The sequence below is a fragment of the Pongo pygmaeus genome, chromosome 1 (assembly GCF_028885625.2).
Source record: "Pongo pygmaeus isolate AG05252 chromosome 1, NHGRI_mPonPyg2-v2.0_pri, whole genome shotgun sequence".
Taxonomy (NCBI): domain Eukaryota; kingdom Metazoa; phylum Chordata; class Mammalia; order Primates; family Hominidae; genus Pongo; species Pongo pygmaeus.
The window spans coordinates 13,033,081-13,054,985 of record NC_072373.2 but is presented as its reverse complement, the minus strand read 5'-3'; the positions used below and the strand labels follow the sequence as shown (position 1 = coordinate 13,054,985).

Here is a 21,905-nt window from a genome sequence, read left to right as displayed (position 1 = left end):
GTATCTGCATATAACCTACACACATCCTTCTGTATACTTTAATCTCTAGATGACTTACAATACCAAATACAACACAAATGCTATGTAAACAGTTGTTATACTACATTGTTTGAAAATTTCTATTTTTAATTGTTATTAGTATTTTTTATTTTCAAATATTTTTGATCTGTGGATGGTTGAGTCTTCAGATGTGGAACCCGCTGATATGGAGGGCCGACTGTATTTGCATGTCAGTGGTTCACATGGCAGAGAAGTACACGCTCCTTGTTTTTGCTGGTGAATGACTGAGTGACCATGAGAGGTCACTTCCCTGTGTGGCATCTGAACTCATCTGTCAGATGGGATCACAGCACCTGCCTTGTTCCCTTTCACATGTCTTTTGAGAAAACCAGGAGATTACATATATGTGTGTATGTATCCACATACATGTGTACACACATACTTTTCACTCCATTCTCCCTCTTAGGGCTTTTATTAAGCAGTACTTAATTTTTTTTTTTTTTTTGAGACGGAGTTTCGCTCTTGTTGCCCAGGCTGGAGTGCAATGGCGCGACCTGCCTCCCAGGTTCGAGCAATTCTCCTGCCTCAGCCTCCAGAGTAGCTGGGATAACAGGCACCCACTACCATACCTGGCTAATTTTTTGTATTTTTAGTAGAGATGGAGTTTCACCATGTTGGCCAGGCTCGTTTCAAACTCCTGCCTCGGGTGATCCACCCACCTCGGCCTCCCAAAGTGCTAGGATTACAGGCGTAAGCCACCGTGCCAGCCAGTACTTAATTTTTTAAACGTGCTTCCATATAAATGTAAGATGATATTATTAAAGGGTGACATTTGCAAATATTAAGCAAATTGTATTCAGATTTTAGAAAATACATAGGACTATGAAGTTATGAGAATGTTTTTGTTTTTTTGTCATCATCATCCTCGGAGTGAATGTTTTTTTAATGGAGCATGTACACAGCATTTGAGAAAATCGAGACAAAAGTGAGGATATTAAAGTTTTATAAAAGTTTTAATAATTGGCACTAGTTGTCGCAATATGATACTCTTTTTAAAAATACATTCTATAAATCTATAAGTTACAAGTCATAAAGCAAATGTACAAAGGTAGTGAAATGTCATCTGCCATCCATGCTCACAAAAACTCAAAACAACAATGAGAATGAACCACCATTCACTCATTTGACAAACAGCATTTTTTTTCCTTATCTTGGGCACTGTGCAAAGTGCCAGGGATACAAAACCAAACTGATTCATTCCCTGCCCTTTGGGAGCTTTATGGTCCACTAAGGAAAAGAGACACACAGATTAGCCATTAACAATAAAGAAATGTAACTTCTCTATTATACATTTATTAGATTGATTTGCAAAGGTTCCTTAGCTTTTCTTGGAAAAGTATTGAATACCTAACCATCTATAAATCTTCTAACATCTCAATAGTGCTCAAACCCTGAGCTGGATTTAGACAGTGGAAGAATAAAATGATCATGATAAGCTAAACCTGTGAGGACAAAGTAAAATTGTGTTATAATTAGAAAGGATTAAAACCACATCTCAACCCAAACCAACACCACAAACACAGGATGGCAGAAAGCTGGGCAAGGCACTGCTAAGGGTGTACACTATTTTGAGGAAATCAAGTATATGAAAATCTAAACTTTAAACAATGATTAATTAGAGACAATCATAATACACAAAGGATTTGATTTTGTATTGTAGTAAAATATATGTAATATTTGCTATTTTAACCTTTTTTTTTTTTTTTTGAGACGGAGTCTGTCTCTGTCACCAGGCTGGAGTGCAGCGGCACAATCTCGGCTCACTGCAACCTCCACCTCCCGGGTTCAAGCGATTCTTCTGCCTCAGCCTCCTGAGTAGCTGGGAATACAGGCAAGCGCCACCATGCCGGCTAATTTTTTTGTATTTTTAGTAGAGACGGGGTTTCACCATATTGGCCAGGCTGGTCTTGAACTCCTGACCTCATGATCCGCCCACCTCAGCCTCCCAAAGTGCTGAGATTATAGGCATGAGCCACCATTGGCTGGCCCTATTTTAACCATTTTTAAGTGTACAGTTCACTGGCATTAAGTACATTCAGTGTTGTGCAGCCATCATCACCATCCATCTCTAGAATTTTTTCATCTTCCTAAACTGAAACTCTGTATCCATTAAATAACAAAGATTTGGTTTTAACAAAATTACTTCAGTTTTTCTTTCAATTAAGAATGCATGGGTGCTCTGCCTATAAATTCTATATATGGAGGAGTAGCCATTCTTTCTTTACTTTCCTAATCTTGCTTTCACTTAAAAACAACAAAAAAAATTTATGGGTGGGTGCAGTGGCCCATAATCCCAGCATTTTGGGAGGATCACTTGAGGCCAGAAGTTTGAGACCAGCCCTGGCAACATAGCAAGACCTCATCTCTACAAAAAATAAAAAATTAAAATTAAAAAATTAGCCAGGCATGTTGGTGCACACCTGTAGTCCTAGCTGCCTGGAAGGATCACTTGAGCCCAGGAGCTGAAGGCTGCAGTGAGCTGTGATCACACCACTGCACTCCATCCTGGGTGACACAGCAAGATCCTGTCTCAAACAAACAAACAAAAATATATAAAATTTATAATTGCAGTGGATTTAAAATATGACAGTCTTTAAAATTCTTCTATTTTTATGGGATATTTTTGGTTATCTAGATGTGTGTTGCCACCAAAATAATCTAGGAGCAAGCAAAACAAATGACCACAGTTGAATACCTTATTTGTGCAGAATCAAAAAAGAACACATGATTGAGATGTGATATAGAGGAAGTAGGAGAGTGATCTTTCTGAAAGAAGCATGAGTAGTTTTGGTCAGCATGCTTTAAGTATGATGTTATAGAGAAGGCAAAAGGGTTAAGTTTAGGTGTTTGGGCCTTTTAAGGTACATTCTTTCTTTGAAACAATGGCCTTTCTGATATGGTTGCCCAAACCCAACCATGCACTTTACTCACGAACCTTCTGTCTGTTCTGAAGAGAGAACACTGCTCCACCAAACTCTCTGGCCATCTCACTGGGCCTCATACCAAACAGCTTAGGCTCTGTGGATTGTTTTTCTAGACAAGCTAGCCTACAGTATGCTTTAAAGGGTAAACAACAGGATATGGTTTATGTGAAGAAACGTTTGAAAGTTGACCTCTTTATCCTAGGGATAAGACTAAGGGATAATAGTTATATGCTGCTCTCAAGAATTTAGGAGGAGGCAACATAACCTTCTCACTATTCAATTGTTGAAGAAAATCAGCTTAGATTTAAGTGAGAGTGTTAATTTGGACTTAAGAGTTTTGGGGGCATGAGGTATTAAAACATCAGAGGTTAGAAGTTTCTGTCTTTGAATATTTTGAAGAAGAAGATAATAATTTATCCCATATGGTTTAAATAATCCCTATCTGAGGTCTAGACCATTACCATTATCTGATTTCAATGTGCATATTTTAGGAGAATGTACTATACTATATTTTAATACTTTAAATAGAAGTATTAATATAGTATATTCTGCAGTACATTCTAAAATATAGGGGAATGAATTGTACTATAGTATTAGAATTATTCTCTGTTCACATTAGAAAGAATCAATCAAATTTATTTCCTCTCCCCTTGGTCTGGTGACTCCCCCTCTCTGTTTCTAACAGGCAGATTTGAAGAATCAGCTGGGAGATGCTGGATACGTATTATTTGGAGTGGTGTTATTTGTTTGGGAACTCTTACCTACCACCTTAGTCGTTTATTTCTTCCGAGTTAGAAATCCTACAAAGGACCTTGTAAGTAAACCATTTTATATTTGTAAGAAAATGTCTCCTAATTCTGATCATGAAACCTGCAATTAGAACTTTTTCTTCACTTCTCAGAAGAGAAGAGGGCCTCTTCCTTTTGTGGTGGTATGAAAAGTTTCCTTGACTATTTTATTGAGACATTCATTTCCCTTATCTTTTGAGGGAAAATGGTTTTCAGCTTAGTTTTATTTTACAAAAAAAATGAAACTATTATAAGTTGCATCTTAAGGCCTGGCGAAAGTGATTAACTATTTCTTTTAATGCAACATTGCCTCATTAGTATTTGAGACTTGGACTTGCTGTGAACCAAATATAGAAGCTTTTCTCATAGCAAAGGAAAATAGAGAATAGAGAAACAGGAAATAGAGAACACTCATAGGAAATAGTATGCCGGATGGTGACTAGGGAATGGGAGGATAGGGCAATAAGAAATATTGTAAGGAATGCTAAACCTGCTCCCCTAGTTTGGTCACATTGCTGTTCAACCAACTTTATATGAATGTCTTTATGGGACGGGACAGAAAATGCAAAACCAAGTAGCGTGAGAAACCACCTGGGAGTCTTGTTCCGTAAATTATTCCAGCCACACAAACTAGTGGTAGCTTTTTGACTTACTGATCTATGAAACCCATAGAAAAGTACAGTGAGTGGATTTGGGGCAATGTGAGCAAAGAGCGGGTGGTGAAGAAGGCATAGATGAATAATGTCCTCCAATAATTCACAGTTCTTATTTCATACCCAGATGACTGACCTGTTTTTTTATCTTGTTTTTGGAAGTCGGAGACAGAGCCAGGCTTCAAACCAAGCAGTCTGGTTCCAGAGTCAATGGTGTTTTTTTGTTTTTCGTTTGCTTTTTTTTTGAGATGAAGTCTCGCTCTGTCGCCCAAGCTGGAGTGCAGTGGCGCGATCTCAGCTCACTGCATCCTCTGCCTCCTGGGTTTAAGCGATTCTCCTGCCTCAGCCTCCCAAGTAGCTGGGACTACAGATGCCTGCCACCATGCCTGGATAATTTTTGTATTTTTAGTAGAGACAGGGTTTTACTGTGTTGGCCAGGCTGGTCTCGAACTCCTGACCTCAGGTGATCCGCCTGTCTCGGCCTCCCAAAGTGCTGGGATTAAAGGTGTGAGCCACCGCACCCGTCTGAGTCCATGGTTTTAATCCCTGTCCTACACTGTAGCTTTCTCTGGCATCATAAGGTTTTGAGAAGAAATTATATTCTTAATATAGATGACCTAATAGTCCTATCTATAACTTCTGTAATTACATAGGAAAAAAGTGTAATACTCTTTTGGGGGGAAATCTATAACTCATACCAATCAACTTTAAAGGAATACACTGCAGGTGGGGCATTTTTAAAAAATGTCATCTAACATTTGTATCCATAATTCATTTGGTACAAACAGGTCTCTAAACTTGGCATCATTAGAGCCAAACTTCAGAGTCTAGGTAACGAGATACTCAAAGTGCAGCCCTTTACCATCTGTATCAGAATCCCTCAGGGCGCTTGGTGTAAAGATTCTTAGGTCATGTTGGAGACCCAGACCAGAATCTCTGGGGTAGGTTCTGGGAATGTACATTTTTAATAAGCATCCAAGTGATCTGAATGAACTGTAAAGTTTGAGAATCTCTGTCCTTATCCTTTTCTTTTTTGAGACAGGGTCTTGCTCTGTCACCCAGGCTGGAGTGCAGTGGCACGATCACAGCTCACCTCAGCCTTGACCTCCTGGGCTTAAGCAATTCTCTTGCCTTAGTCTCACATGTAGCTGGGATTACTTGCATGAGCCATGTTGCCCAGGCTGGTCTCAAACTCCTGGCTGTTTTTTTTTCTTTTAAAAACAGCTTTATTGAGATGTAACTCACTTATATAATTCACCCATTTCATGTGTGTAATTCAGTGGTTTGGGGGATATTCACATATGTGCAACCATCACCACAGCCAATTTTAGAACACTTTCATCATCTCAGAAGGAAACCTCATACTATCATCTGTCATTCCCCATTTCCTTTCTGTCCCTGCCCTATCTCTGGGCATAAGCCACTATAATCTCCTGTGTCTATAGATTTCCCTGGTCTTGACTTTCATATGAATGGAATCATATGGCATGTGGGTTTTTGTGACTGGCTTCTTTCACTTAGCAGAATGTTTTTCAAGATTCATCTACGTTGTAACATATATTTGTACTTAATTCTTTTTATTGCCAAATAAATATTTCATTGTATGGATAGACCACATTTTGCTTACCCATTCATCCACTGATGGACATCACTGTTCTTTTATTATACTATATATTATATATTATATAATAATATATATAATATAATATATATAATATATAATATGTTATATATTGCATATTATATATGATATATAATGTATGATATATAGTATATATTATATGATAATATAATATATCATATATAATATATAATATATAACATAATATATAATATATCATATATAATATATAATTATATATAATATAATTATATAATATATAATTATATATAATTATATAATATATAATATATATAATTATATATAATATATAATTATATATAATATATAATATATATAATATATATAATATATAATATATATAATAATATATTTAATATATAATAATATATAATTATATATTATTAAGTTCTGGGGTACATGTGCAGAACGTGTAGTTTTGTTACATAGGTATACATGTGCTGTGGTGGTTTGCTGCACCCATCAACCCATCACCTACATTAGGTATTTCTCCTAATGCTCTCCCTCCCCTACCTCCCCACCCCCCTACAGGCCCCAGTGTGTGTTTTTCCCCTCCCTGTGTCCATGTGTTCTCATTGTTCAATTCCCACTTATGAGTGAGAACATGTGGTGTTTGGTTTTCTGTTCTTGGGTCAGCTTGCTGAGAATGATGGTTTCCAGCTTCATCCATGTCCCTGCAAAGGACATTAACTCATCCCTTTTTATGGCTGCATAGTATTCCATGGTATATATGTGCCACATTGTCTTTATCCAGTCTATCATTGATGGACATTTGGGTTGGTTCCAAGTCTTTGCTATTGTGAATAGTGCTGCAATAAACATACGTGTACATGTACATGTACATGTGTCTTTATAGTAGAATGATTTATAATCCTTTGCGTATATACCCAGTAGTGGCATTGCTGGGTCAAAGGGTATTTCTAGTTCTAGATCCTTGAGGAATTGCCACACTGTCTTCCACAATGGTTGAACTAATTTACACTACCACCAATAGTGTAAAAGCGTTCCTGTTTCTCCATGTCCTCTCCAGCATCTGTTGTTTCCTGACTTTTTAATGATTGCCATTCTAACTGGTGTGAGATGGTATCTCATTGTAGTTTTGATTTGCATTTCTGTAATGACCAGTGATGAGCATATTTTTCATGTTTATTGGCTGCACTTCTTTTGAGAAGTGTCTGTTCATATCCTTTGCCCACTTTTTGATGGGGTTGTTTTTTTCCTGTAAATTTGTTTAAGTTCTTTGTAGATTCTGGATATTAGCCCTTTGTCAGATGGATAGATTGCAAAAATTTTCTCCCATTCTGTAGGTTGCCTGTTTACTCTGATGAAAGTTTCTTTTGCTGTGCAGAAGCTCTTTAATTAAATTAGATCCCATTTGTCAATTTTGGCTTTTGTTGCCATTGCTTTTGGTGTTTTGGAATGAAGTCTTTGCCCATGCCTGTGTCCTGAATAGTATTGCCTAGGGTTTCTTCTAGGATTTTTATGGTGTTAGGTCTTAAGTTTAAGTCTTTAATCCATCTTGAGTTAACTTTTGTATAAGGTGTAAGGAAGGGGTCCAGTTTCAGTTTTCTGCATATGGCTACCCAGTTTTCCCAACACCATTTATTAAACAGGAAATCTTTCCGCATCGCTTGTTTGTGTCAGGTTTGTCAAAGATCAGATGGTTGTACATGTGTGGTATTATTTCTGAGGCCTCTGTTCTGTTCCATTGGTCTATATATCTGTTTTGGTACCAGCACCATGCTGTTTTGGTTACTGTAGCCTTGTAGCATAATTTGAAATCAGGTAGCATGATGCCTCCAGCTTTGTTCTTTTTGCTTAGGATTGTCTCGGCTATGTGGGCTCTTCTTTGGTTCCATATGAAGTTTAAAGTAGTTTTTTCCAATTCTGTGAAGAAAGTCAATGGTAGCTTGATGGGGATAGCATTGAACCTATAAATTACCTTGGGCAGTATGGCCATTTTCACAATATTGATTTTTCCTATCCATGAGCATGGAATGTTTTTCCATTTGTTTGTGTCCTCTCTTATTTCCTTGAGCAGTGGCTTGTAGTACTCCTTGGAGATGTCCTTCACATCCCTTGTAACTTGTATTTCTAGGTATTTTCTTCTTTTAGTAGCAGTTGTGAATGGGAATTCACTCATGATTTGGCTCTCTGTTTGTCTGATTTTTGCACATTGATTTTGTATCCTGAGACTCTGCTGAAGTTGTTTATCAGCTTAAGGAGATTTTGGGCTGAGACAATGGGGTTTTCTAAATATATGATCATGTCATCTGCAGAAAAAGACAATTGACTTCCTCTTTTCCTATTTGAATGTGCTTTATTTCTTTCTCTTGCCTGATTGCCCTGGCCAGAACTTTCAATACTATGTTGAATAGGAGTGGTGAAAAAGGGTATCCTTGCCTTATGCGGGTTTTCAAAGGGAATGCTTCCTGTTTTTGCCCATTCAGTATGATATTGGCTGTGGGTTTGTCATAAATAGCCATTATTTTGAGATGCATTCCATCAATACCTAGTTTATGGAGAATTTTTACCATGAAGGGGTGTTGAATTTTGTCGAAGGTCTTTTCTGCATCTATTGAGATCATCATGTAGTTTTTGTCATTGGTTCTGTTTATGTGATTGATTACATTTATTGATTTGTGTTCGTCGCCTTGCATCCCAGATATGAAGCTGACTTGATCGTGGTGGATAAGCTTTTTAATGTGCTGCTGGATTCGGTTTGCCAGTATTTTATTGAGGATTTTCGCATTGATGTTCATCAGGGATATTGGTCTGAAATTTTCTTTTTTTTGTTGTGTCTCTGCCAGGTTTTGGTATCAGGATGATGCTGGCCTCATAAAATGAGTCAGGGAGGATTCCCTCTTTTTCTGTTGTTTAGAATAGTTTCAGAAGGAATGGTACCAGCTCCTCTTTGTACCTCTGATAGAATTCAGCTGTGAATCTTTCTGGTCCTGGACTTTTTTTGGTTGGTAGGTTATTAATTACTGCCTCAATTTCAGAACTTGTTATTGGTCTATTCAGGGATTCGACTTCTCCTGGTTTAGACTTGGGAGGGTGTCTGTGTCCAGGAATTTATCTATTTCCTCTAGATCTTCTAGTTTATTTGCATAGACGTGTTTATAGTATTCTTTGATGGTAGTTTGTATTTCTGTGGGATCGGTGGTGATATCCCCTTTATCATTTTTTATTGCGTCTATTTGATTCTTCTCTCTTTTCTTATTAGTCTGGCTAGCGGTTTATCCATTTTGTTGATCTTTTCAAAAAAACCAGCTACTGGATTCATTGATTTTTTTTGAAGGGTTTTTCATGTCTTTATCTCCTTCAGCTCTGCTCTGATCTTAGTTATTTCTTCTGCTAGCTTTTGAATTTGTTTGCTCTTGCTTCCCAAGTTCTTTTAATTTTGATGTTAGGGTGTTAATTTTAGATCTTTCCTGCTTTCTCTTGTGGGCATTTTGTGCTGTAAATTTCCCTCTACACCCTGCTTTAAATGTGTCCGAGAGATTCTGGTACATTGTGTCTTTTTCTCATTGGTTTCAAAGAAGATCTTTATTTCTGCCTTAATTTTGTTACTTACCCAGTAGTCATTCAGGAGCAGGTTGTTCAGTTTCCATTAGTTGTGCAGTTTTTAGTGAGTTTCTTAATCCTGAGTTCTAATTTGATTGCACTGTGGTCTGAGAGACTGTTGTGATTTCTGTTCTTTTGCATTTGCTGAGGAGTGTTTTACTTTCAATTATGTGGTCAATTTTAAAATAAATGAGATGAGGTGCTGCGAAGAGTGTATACTCTGTTAATTTGGGGTGGAGAGTTCTGTAGATGTCTGTTAGGTCCGCTTGGTCTAGAGCTGAGTTCAAGTCCCTGAATATCCATGTTAATTTTATGTCTCATTTATCTGTCTAATATTGACAGTGGGTTGTTAAAGTCTCCCAATATTGTTGTGTGGGGGTCTAAGTGTCTTTGTAGGTCTGTAAGAACTTGCTTTATGAATCTGGGTGCTCCTGTATTGGGTGCATATATATTTAGGATAGTTAGCTCTTCTTGTTGCATTGATCCCTTTACCATTATGTAATGGCCTTCGTCTCTTTTGATCTTTGTTGGTTTAAAGTCTGTTTTATCAGAGATTAGGATTGCAACTCCTGCTTTTTTTTTTTTTTTTGCTTTCCATTTGCTTGGTAAATATTCCTCCATCCCTTTATTTTGAGCCTATGTGTGTCTTTTCACGTGAGATGGGTCTCCTGAATATAGTATACTGATGGGTCTTGACTCTTTATCCAATTTGCCAGTCTGTGTCTTTTAATGGGGGCATTTAGCTCACTTACATTTAAGGTTAATATTGTTATGTGTGAATTTGATCCTGACATTATGATGTTAGCTGGTTATTTTGCCCGTTAGTTGATGCAGCTTCTTTTTTTATTTTTTATTTTATTTTTATTTTATTATTATACTTTAAGTTTTAGGGTACATGTGCACAATGTGCAGGTTAGTTACATATGTATACATGTGCCATGCTGGTGTGCTGCACCCATTAACTCATCATTTAGCATTAAGTATATCTCCTAAAGCTATCCCTCCCCCCTCCCCCCACCCCATAACAGTTCCCAGAGTGTGATGTTCCCCTTCCTGTGTCCATGTGTCTCATTGTTCAATTCCCACCTATGAGTGAATATGTGGTGTTTGGTTTTTTGTTCTTGATGCAGCTTCTTTATAGTGTTGACAGGCTTTACAATTTGGTATGCTTTTGCAGTGGCTGGTACTGGTTGTTCCTTTCCATATTTAGTGCTTCCTTCAGGAGCTCTTGTAAGGCAGGCCTGGTGGTGACAAAGTCTCTCAGCATTTGCTTGTCTATAATAGATTTTATTTCCCCTTTACTTATGAAGCTTAGTTTGGCTGGATATGAAATTCTGGGTTGAAAATTCTTTTCTTTAAGAATGTTGAATATTGGCCCCCACTCTCTTTTGGCTTGTAGGGTTTCTGCAGAGACAGCTGCTGTTAGTCTGATGGGCTTCCCTTTGTGGGTAACCCGACCTTTCTCTCTGGATACCCTTAACATTTTTTCCTTCATTTCAACCTTGGTGAATCTGACGGTTATGTGTCTTGGGGTTGCTCTTCTCGAGGTGTATCTTTGTGGTGGTCTCTGTATTTCCTGAATTTGAATGTTGGCTGTCTTGCTAGGTTGGAGAAGTTCTCCTGGATAATATCCTGAAGAGTATTTTCCAACTTGGTTCCATTCTCCCCATCACTTTCAGGTACACCAATCAAACGTAGATTTGGTCTTTTCACATAGTTCCATATTTCTTGGAGGCTTTGTTCATTCCTTTTTATTCTTTTTTCTCTAATCTTGTCTTCTCGCTTTGTATCATTAAGTTGATCTTCAATCTCATATCCTTTTTTCCACTTGATCGATTTGGCTCTTGATACTTGTGTATGCTTCACGAAGTTCTTGCGCTGTGTTTTTCAGCTCCATCAGGTTATTTATTTTCTTCTCTAAACTGGTTATTCTACTTAGCAATTCATCTAACCTTTTTTCAAGGTTCTTAGCTTCCTTGCATTGGGTTAGAACGTGCTTCTTTAGCTTGGAGGAGTTTGTTATTACCTGCCTTCTGAAGCCTACTTCTGTCAGTTCATCAAACTCATTCTCTGTCCAGTTTTGTTCCCTTACTGGCGAGGAGTCATGATCCTTTGGAGGAGAAGTGGCATTCTGGTTTTTGGAATTTTCAGCCTTTTTGTGTTGGTTTCTCCCTATCTTTGTGGATTTATCTACCTTTGGTCTTTGATGTTGGTGACCTTCGGATGGGGTCTCTGAGTGGACATGCTCTTCCTTTCTGTTTATTAGTTTTCCTTCTAACAGTCAGGCCCCTCTGCTGCAGGTCTGCCGGAGTTCCACTCCAGACCCTGTTTGCCTGGGTATCACCAGCGGAGGCTGCAGAACAGCAAAGATTGCTGCCTGTTCTTTCCTCTGGAAGCTTCGTCCCAGAGGGGCACCTGCCAGATGCCAGCCAGAGCTCTTCTGTATGAGGTGTCTGTCAGCCCCTACTGGGAGGTATCTCCCAGTCAGGATACATGGGGGTCATCGACCCACTTAAGGGGGCAGTCTGACCCTTAGCAGAGCCTGAACACTGTGCTGAGAGATCTCCTTCTCTCTTCAGAGCCATCAGGCAGGCACATTTAAGTCTGCTGAAGCTGTGCCCACAGCTGCCCCTTTCCCCAAGTGCTCTGTTCCAAGGAGATGGGGGTTTTATCTATAAGTCCCTGACTGGGGCTGCTGCCTTTTTTCCAGAGATGCCCTGCCCAGAGAGGAGAAATCTGGCAGTCTGGCCACAGTGGCCTTGCTGAGCTGCCATGGGCTCTGCCCAGTTCGAACTTCCCAGCAGCTTTTACACTGTGAGGGTAAAACCACCTACTCAAGCCTCAGCAATGGCGGATGCCCCACCCCACACCAAGCTTGAGCGTCCCAGGTCGACCTCAGACTGCTGCTGTGCTGGCAGCGAGAATTTCAAACCAGTGGATCTTAGTTTGCTGGGCTCCGTGGGGGTGGGACCTGCCGAGCCAGACTACTTGGCTCCCTGGCTTCAGCCCCCTTTCCAGGGGAGTGAATGGTTCTGTCTCACTGGCGTTCCAGGTGCCACTGGGGTATGGGAAAAAAAAAAAAAAAAAAACCTCCTGCAGCTAGTTCAGTGTCTGCCCAAATGGCTGCCCAGTTTTGTGCTTGAAACCTAAGGCCCTGGAGAGGTAGGCACCAGAGGGAATCTCCTGGTCTGTGGGTTGTGAAGACTGTCGGAAAAGTGCAGTATCTGGACCAGAGCGCACAGTTCCTCAGGCTCAGTCCCTCACGGCTTCCCTTGGATAGGGGAGAAAATTCCCTGACTCCTTGCGCTTCTCAGTCGAGGCGACACCCTACCCTGCTTCGGCTTGCCCTCCGTGAGATGCACCCACCGTCCAAGCAGTCCCGGTGAGAAGAACCAGGTACCTCAGTTGGAAATGCAGAAATCACTCACCTTCTGTGTCGATCTCGCTGGGGGCTGCAGACTGGAGCTGTTCCTATTCGGCCATCTAATAGGTGATATATCATTTCCAGCTTTTTTTTTTTTTTTGGAGGATACAGAGTCTGGCTCTGCTACCCAGGCTGGAGGCTGGAGTGGAGTGGGGTGATCTCAGCTCACTGCAACCTCTGCCTCCTGGGTTCAAGCGATTCTCCTGCCTCAGACTCCCAAATAGCTGGGATTACAGGTGCCTGCCACCACACCTAATTTTTGTATTTTTAGTAGAGATGGGGTTTCATTATGTTGGCCAGGCTGGTCTTGAACTCCTGAACTCAGGCGATCCACCTGCCTTGGCCTCCCAAAGTGCTGGGATTACAGGTGTGAGCCACTGTGCCTGGACTATCATTTCAAACTTCTTGACGACCCACATCAAGAAGTTTGAAATGATAAAAAGGACACATTTAAGGAAACCATTTGTGGATATGAGTGGACATTTGGGTCATTTCCACCATTTGGCTATGATGAATAAGGCTGTTATAAACATTTGTGTGTAAGTTTCTGTGTGAACATATGTTTTCATTTCTCTTGGGTATATTCTTAGGAGTGGAATTGCTGGGTCATATGGTATTTCTGAGTGTCACTTTCTGAAAAACTGCCAGACTATTTTCCACAGAGACAGCACCCATTTTACATTCTCAGCAGCAGTGTATGAAGGTTCTGATTCCTCCATGCTCCTAGCACTTGTTATCTGACTTTTTGATTCTAGATATCCTAACGGGTATTAAATGATATCTCCTTTTGGCTTCTGATGTATATTTCTTTGATGACTAAGTTTGTCGAGGATCTTTTTGTGTGCTTAGTGGTCATTTGTATATCTTCTTTGGAGAAATGTCTATTCACATCGTTTGTCCATTTTTAAACTGGGTTGTCTTTATTATTGAGTTGTAAGAGTTCTTTATATGTTTTAAATATACTCTAAGTCCCTTGTCAGGTATATGATTTGCACATATTTTCTCTCATTCTGTAGCTGTCTTTTCACTTTCTTGATTGGTTGCCTTTGAAGCACAAAAGCTTTTACTTTTGTCCACTGTATTTATCTTTTGTTGCTCGTGTTCTGGTGTCATACCCAAGAACCCTTTGCCACATCCTATATTGATGGTCCCTGATTTACAACAATTCACAACTTTACAGATGGTGTGAAAGCAGGACACATTCAGTAGAAACTATAATTGAAATTTTGAATTTTTTAATCTTTTCCTGGGCTAACAATATGGGGTATGATAATCTCTCAAGATGTATAGGGCAGTGAGGTACAGCTCTCAGTCAGCCATGCGATCATAGGGGTCAACAACCAATACTCTATGGTGTGTATTTTTTATTTATTTTCAACTTACAATGAGTTTATCAGAATGTAACCTCATCATAATTTGAGAAGCATCTGTATTTGCCCCTGAAAACATGCCCCTATATTTTTTTCTAGGAGTTTTGTGGTTTTTGTTCTTACATTTGGTCTTTAATACATTTTGAGTTATTTTTTGTATATGGTATGAGATAAGGATCCAACTTCATTCTTTTGCATGTGGCTCATAGGTATTCTTAAACTATTAAAAAGAGTAAATTTTAAGGCAATCCACCCTGTGTTAGTTCCACTTTGCTCCTTATGTTTGGCTACAATTAATCTTAGCAAAGCAGGAATTCACATTTAGATAGCCATCATGTGGCCACCTCTGTTCATGTTCTATTAACTTTTAAATAGGTCACTGATGTTAAGTACAATGATGTCAAAACATATGTCTGATTTGGTGTGCCATATAATCTAGTTCTGATCTTGTTTATTTAAAATAGGCTTTCCTGACAAAGACAACTTTACTTTTTAGAAGCTGCTGGCAGAAAAGGCTTTTCAAACCCCAACAGTCATCCCAGGGCAGCTGTGATATTGAAAACTGGCAATGACCTCTAGGGTGTACCTGAGACCAGTCATTAGAAATTTTTTGAGAGGTAAACTCAGTTTGGGGGCAGAAACAGGATGAAATGATTATAGAGGCAGGAGATGGAAATGGGATGAGAAATCCTCCCCAAATGATTTCACCATTGTTATGACTGCTCTCATGATTTATATCCAAATTGAACTATCTATTTTATTCTGGCTAATTTGGGCATCATCTACCTTTTAAAAATTTTTTTGTGGGTACATGGATAATAGGTGTGTATATTTATGGGGTACATGAGATGTTTTGATACAGGCATGCAGTGTGAAATAATCACATCATGGAGAATGGTGTCTCCATCCCAAGCATTTATCCTTTGTTTTACAATCACACTCTTTATTTTAAAATGTACAGTTATTATTGACTGTATAGTCCACCCTGTTGTTAGTGCTGTCAAATAGTAAGTCTTATTCATTCACTCAAATTCTTTTTTTTTTTTTTCTCCCCATTAACCATACTCTCTCCGCCCCCCCGCCCCCAGCCTCTGGCAAACATCCTTCTCCTCTCTGTGTCCATGAGTTCAGTTGTTTGAGTTTAGATCCCACAAATAAGTGAGAACATGCAGTGTTTGTCTTTCTGTGTCTGGCTTATTTCACTTAACATAATCATCTCCAGTTCATCCATGTTGTTCCAAATTACTGGATTTCATTCTTTTTTATGGCTGAATGGTACTCCATTCTGTATATGTTCCACATTTTCTTTATCCATTCATCTGCTGATGAACACTTAGGTTGCTTCCAAAGCTTAGCTGTTGTGAACAGTGCTGCAACAAACACGGGAGTGCAGATATTTCTTCAATATCCTGATTTCCCTTCTTTTGGGTAGATACCAGCAGTGGGATTGCTGGATCATGTGGTAGCTCAATTTTTATTTTTGAGGAACTGCCAAACTGTTCTCCATAGTGGTTGTACTAATATACATTCCCGCCAACAGTGTTCAAGGGTTCCCTTTTCTCCACATCCTTGCCAGCGTTTGTTACTGCCTTTTAGATATAAGCCATTATAACTGCAGTGAGGTAATATCTCACTGTAGTTTTGATTTGCATTTCTCTGATGATCATTGATGAAGACTTTTTCATATGTCTGTTTGCCATTTGTATGTCGCCTTTTGAGAAATGTCTGTTCAAATCTTTTGCCCATTTTTAATTTCCTATATATTCTGGTTATTAATTCCTTGTCAGATGGGTAGTTTGCAAATATTTTCTCCCATTCTGTGGGTTGTCTCGACTTTGTTGTTTCTTTTACTGTGCAAAAGCTTTTAACTTGATATGATCCTATTTTTCCATTTTGCTTTGGTTGCTTGTGCTTGTAGGATATTGCTCATGAATTCATTTATTTTTATTTATTTTTGAGATGGAGTCTTGCTCTCCTGCCCAGGCTGGAGTACAGTAGCGTGATCTTGGCTCACTGCAGTCTCTGCTTTCTGGGTTCAAGTGATTCTCCTGCGTCAGCCTACCGAGTAGCTGGGACTACAGGCATGAGCTACCACACCCAGCTAATTTTTGTATTTTTAGTATAGTTGGGGCTTCACCATGTTGGCCAGGCTGGTCTCGAACTCCTGACCTCAAGTCATCCACCTGCCTCAGCCTCCCAAAGTGCTGGGATTACAGGCATGAGCCACTGTGCCTGGCCAAGAATTATTATTATTTTTTAATTTTATTCTTAATTTCAAAAGTTTTTGGGGAATAGGTAGTGTTTGGTCACATGGAAAAGTTGTTTAGTGGTGCCTGCTGAGATTTTCGTGCACCCATTACCTTAGCATTGTACACTGTACCCAGTGTGTAGTCTTTTATCCCTCACCCTCTTCCACCCTTCCCCCAGGTCCCCAAGTCCATTATATCGCTCTTATCCCTTTGCGTCCTCATAGCTCAGCTCTTGCTTATAAGGGAGAACATATGATATTTGGTTTTCCATTCCTGAGAGTTATTTCACTTAGAATAATGGTCTCCAGCTCCATCCAGGTTGTTGTGGATGCTATTTCATTCCTTTTTATGGCTGAGTAGTATTCCATGGTATATATATACCATTTTTCTTTATCCTCTAGTTGGCTGATGGGCATTTAGGCTGGTTCCATATTTTTGTATTTTGGGAACTGTGGATTGTGTGGCTATAAACATGCCTGCACAAGTGTCTTTTTCGTATAATGACTCCTTTACCTCTGGGTAGATACCCAGTAAGGGGGATTCCCACCAGCAGTATAAAAGTGTTCTTTTTTACTACATCCATGCCAACATCTGTTATTTTTTGATTTCTGAATTATGGTCATTCTTGCAGGAGTAAGGTATGGGGCATCTCATTGTGGTTTTGGTTTGCATTCCTCTGAGAATTAGTGATGTTGAGGATTTTTTCATGTTTGTTGGCCATTTGGATATCTTCTTTTGAGAATTGCCTGTTCATGTCCTTAGCCCACTTTTGGATGGGATTAGTTGTTTTTTTTTCCTTGCTGATAATGTTTGAGTTCCTTGAAGATTTTGGATATTAGTCCTTTGCTGGATGCATAGTCTGTGAATATTTTCTTTTACTCTATGACTTGTCTGTTTACTCTGCTGATTATTTCCTTTGCTGTACAGAAGACTTTTTGTTTAATTAGGTCCCATGTATTTATCTTAGTTTTTGTTTTAGTTGCTTTTGGATTCTTGGTCATGATCTCTTTGCCTAAGACAATGTCTAGAAGAGTTTTTCTGATGTTATCTTCTAGAATTTTTCTGGTTTCAGGTCTTAGATTTAAGTCTTTGATCCATTTTGAGTTGATTTTTGTATACGGTGAGAGATGAGGATCCAGCTTCATTGTTCTACATGTGGCTTCCCGATTATCCCAGCACCATTTGTTGAACAGGGTGTCCTTTCCCCACTTTTATGTTTTTATTTGTGTTGTTGAAGATCAGTTGTCTGTAAATATTTGGCCTTATTTCTGGGTTCTCTATTCTGTTCCATTGGTGTACCTGCCTCACTCTGTCACCCAGGTTGGAGCGCAGTGGCGCAATCCTGGCTCATTGCAACCTCCGCCTCCCAGGTTCAAGTGATTCTCCTGCCTCAGCCTCCTGAGTAGCTGGGATTACAGGCACCTACCACCATGCCCAGCTAATTTTTGTATTTTTAGTAGAGATGAGGTTTCACTATGTTGACCAGGCTGGTCTTGAACTCCTGACCTCAAGTGATCCACCCGCCTCGGCCTCCCAAAGTGCTGGGATTTCAGGCTTGAGCCACTGTGCCCGGCCCTGCCTGCCTATTCTTATACCAGTACTATGCTGTTTTGGTAACTATAGCCTTGTAGTATAGTTGGAAGCTGGGTAATGTGATACCTCCAGATTTGTTCTTTTTGCTTAGTCTTGCTTTGGCTGTGCAGGGTCTTTTTTGGTTCCATATGAATTTTAGAATTTTTTCTATTTCTGTGAAGAATGATGACCTTTTTGTTTTTTTGAGACGGAGTCTTGCTCTGTCGCCCAGGCTGGAGTGCAGTGGTATGATATTGGCTCACCGCAATCTCTGCCTCCCAGGTTCAAGTAATTCTTGTGCCTCAGCCTCCAAAGTAGCTGTGATTACAGGTATGCACCACCACACCTGGCTAACTTTTGTATTTTTTAGTAGAGACAGGGTTTTGCCATGTTGTCCAGGCTGGTCTCGAACTACTGACCTCAAGCGATCTACCTACCTGGCCTACCAAAGTGCTGGGATTACCGGCGTGAGCCACTGCACCCAGCCTGATGATGGTATCTTGATGGGAATTGCATTGAATTTGTAGATTGCTTTTGGCAGTATGGTCGCTTTCGTATTGATTGTACCCATCTATGAGCATGGGGGATGTGTTTCCATTTGTTTGTGTCATCTGTGATGTCTTTTAGCAGCGTTTTGTAGTTTTCCTTGTAGAGAGCTTTCACCTCCTTGGTTAGGTATATTCCTAAGTATTTTGTTTTTGCAGCTTTTGTAAAAGGGGTTGAGTTCCTTATTTGATTCTCAGCTTGGTTGTTGTTGGTGATCAGTTTTAGGAGCTTTTAGGATAAGTCTTTAGGGTTTTCTAGGTATGCAATCATGTCATTGGTGAACAGTGACAGTTTGACTTACTCTTTACTGGTTTGGATGCCCTCTTTCTGTTGTCTGATTGCTCTGGCTAAGGACTTCCAGTACTATGTTGAATAGAAGTGGTGAAAGAGGGTATCCTTGTCTTGTTGCATTTCTCAGGTGGAATGCTTTCAACTTTCCCTGATTCAGTATAATGTTGGCTGCGGGTTTGTCATAGATGGCTTTTATTACCTTGATGTATGTCCCTTCTATGCCAGTTTTGCTGAGGGCTTTAGTCCTAAAGAGATGCTGGATTTTTTCAAATGCTTTTTCTGCATCCATTGAGATAATCATATGATTTTTGTTTTTAATTCTGTTTATGTGATATAGCCCATTTATTGACTCATGTATGTTAAACCATCCCTGCATCCCTGGTATGAAACCCACTTGATCATGATGGATTATCTTTTTGATATGCTGTTGGATTCAGTTAGCTATTAATATTTTGTTGAGGATTTTTACATCTATGTTCATCAGGCATAAACATAGTTTTGCCATGTCCTTTCCTGGTTTTGGTATTAGGGTGATACTGGTTTCATAGAATGATTTAGGGAGGATTCCCTCTTTCACTATCTTTTGGAACAGTTTCAGAATAAGATTGGTACCAGTTCTTCTTTGAATATCTGATAGAAATTAGCTGTGAATCCACCTGGTCCTGGACTTTTGTTGGAAATGTTTTTATTGCTGTTTCGATCTCACTAGTTGTTATTGGTCTGTTCAGTTTCTATTTCTTCCTGATTTAATCTAGGAGGGTTGTATATTTTGATTTTCTAGTTTGTGTAAAGGTGTTCATAGTAACCTTGAATGATCTTTTGTATTTATGTGGTATCAGTTGTAATATCTCCCATTTTGTTTCTAATTGAGCTTATTTGGATCTTCTGTCTTCTTGGTTAATCTCACTAATGGTCTATCGATTTTGTTTATCTTTTCAAAGAATCAGCTTTTTGTTTCATTTATCTTTTGTATTGCCTTTTTGTTTCAATTTCATTTAGTTCTGCTCTGATCTTTATTTCTTTTCTTCTGCTGGGTTTGGGTTTGGTTTGTTCTTATTTCTCTAATTCCTTGAGGTATGACCTTAGATTTTCTATTTGTGGTCTTCCAGACTTTTTTGATGTAGGCATTTAATGCTGTGAACTTTTCCTCTCAGCCCCACTTTTGCTGTGCCTCAGAGGTTTTGGTAAGTTGTGTCATTATTATCATTCAGTTCTAAGAATTTAATTTCCATCTTGATTTCATTGTTGACCCAAAGATCATTGAGGAGCAGATTAATTTCCATGCATTTATATAGTTTTGAGGGTTCCTTTTGGAGTTAATCTCCAATTTTATATTCCACTGTGATCTGAGAGAGTACTTGATATAATCTCAATTTTCTTAAATTTATTTAGACTCATTTCATGGCCTATCATATGGTCTATCTTGGAGAATGTTCTGTGTGCCAATGAAAAGAATGTATATTTCTGCAGTTGTTGGGTAGAATGTTCTGTAAGTATCTGTTAAGTCCGTTTGTTCTAGGGTATAATTTAAGTCCATTGTTTCTTTGTTGACTTTTTATCTTGATGGCTTGTCTAATACTGTCAGTGGAGTACTGAAGTACCCCACTATTGTGTTGCTGTCTATCTAATTTCTTAATGTCTAATAATAATTGTTTTATAAATTTGGGGGCTCCCATATTAGGTGCATATCTATTTAGGATTGTGATATTTTCCTGTTGGACTGATCCTTTTATTAATAAATAATGTCTCTCTTTGTCTTAACTGTTGATGCTTTAAAGTCTATTTTGTCTGATAAAAGAATAGCTACTCCTGCTTACTTTTTGTTTTCATTTGCATGGAATATCTTTTTCCACCCCTTTACCTTAAGTTTATGTGAGTCCTTATGCATTAGTTAAGTCTCTTGAAGACAGCAGATACTTGATTTGTGGATTTTTATCTATTCTGCTATTCTATATCTTTTATCTGCTATTCTATATTTATAGCATTTAGGCCATTTACACTCAACATTAGTATTGAGATGTGAGACTGTTTTATTCATCATGCCAGTTGTTGCCTGAATACTTTTTTTTTTCATTGTTTTATAGGCCTGGTGAGATTTATGCTTTAAGGAGGTTCTATTCTGGTGTATATTGAGGTTTTGTTTCAAGAATTAGAACTCCTTTTAGCATTTCTTGTAGTGCTGGCTTGGTAGTGGCAAATTCTCAGCATTTGGTGTCTGAAGACTTTGTATCTTTTCCTTCATTTATGAAGCTTTGTTTTGCTGGATACAAAATTCTTGGCTGACAATTATTTTGTTTGAAGAGGCTAAAGATAGGACCCCAATCCCTTCTGGCTTATAGGGTTTCTCCTGAGAAATCTGCTGTTAAACAGCTTTTAAGATTCTTTCCTTTGTCTTGACTTTAGATAACCTGACTATGCCTGATCATCTTTTTGCAATTATTTTCCCAGGTGTTCTTTGAGCTTCTTGTATTTGGATGTCTAGATCTCTAGTGAGGCCAGGGAAGCTTTCCTTGATTATTCCCTCAAATATGTTTTCCAAACTTTAGATTTCTCTTCGTCTTCAGGAACACCAATTATTCTTATGTTTGGCCATTTAACATAATCACAAATTTATTGGAGGCTCTGTTCATTTTGTAAATTCTTTTCTGTCTTTGTCGATTGGGTAATTGCCTTGTCTTCAAGTTCTGAAGTCCTTTCTTTTCTACTTGATTCTATTGTTGAAACTTTTCAGTGAATTTTTTATCCTCCAAGTGTGTCTTTCATTTCCAGAAGTTGTGACAGTTTTTTATTATATCTGTTTCTCTGGAGACATTTTCATC

General features: G+C 38.8%; 1 protein-coding gene across 2 annotated transcripts in view; it reads left to right on the top strand.

Annotated features, from left to right (window-relative positions):
* GPR137B (G protein-coupled receptor 137B) overlaps nt 1-21,905 on the top strand; it is a 73,244-nt gene that overhangs the window by 37,702 nt on the left and 13,637 nt on the right. For both annotated transcript variants that reach the window (XM_054479628.2, XM_054479637.2), the window contains exon 5: nt 3,670-3,798. In XM_054479628.2, coding sequence (XP_054335603.1) covers nt 3,670-3,798 — 129 coding nt within the window. The remainder of the gene's footprint in view (nt 1-3,669; nt 3,799-21,905) is intronic.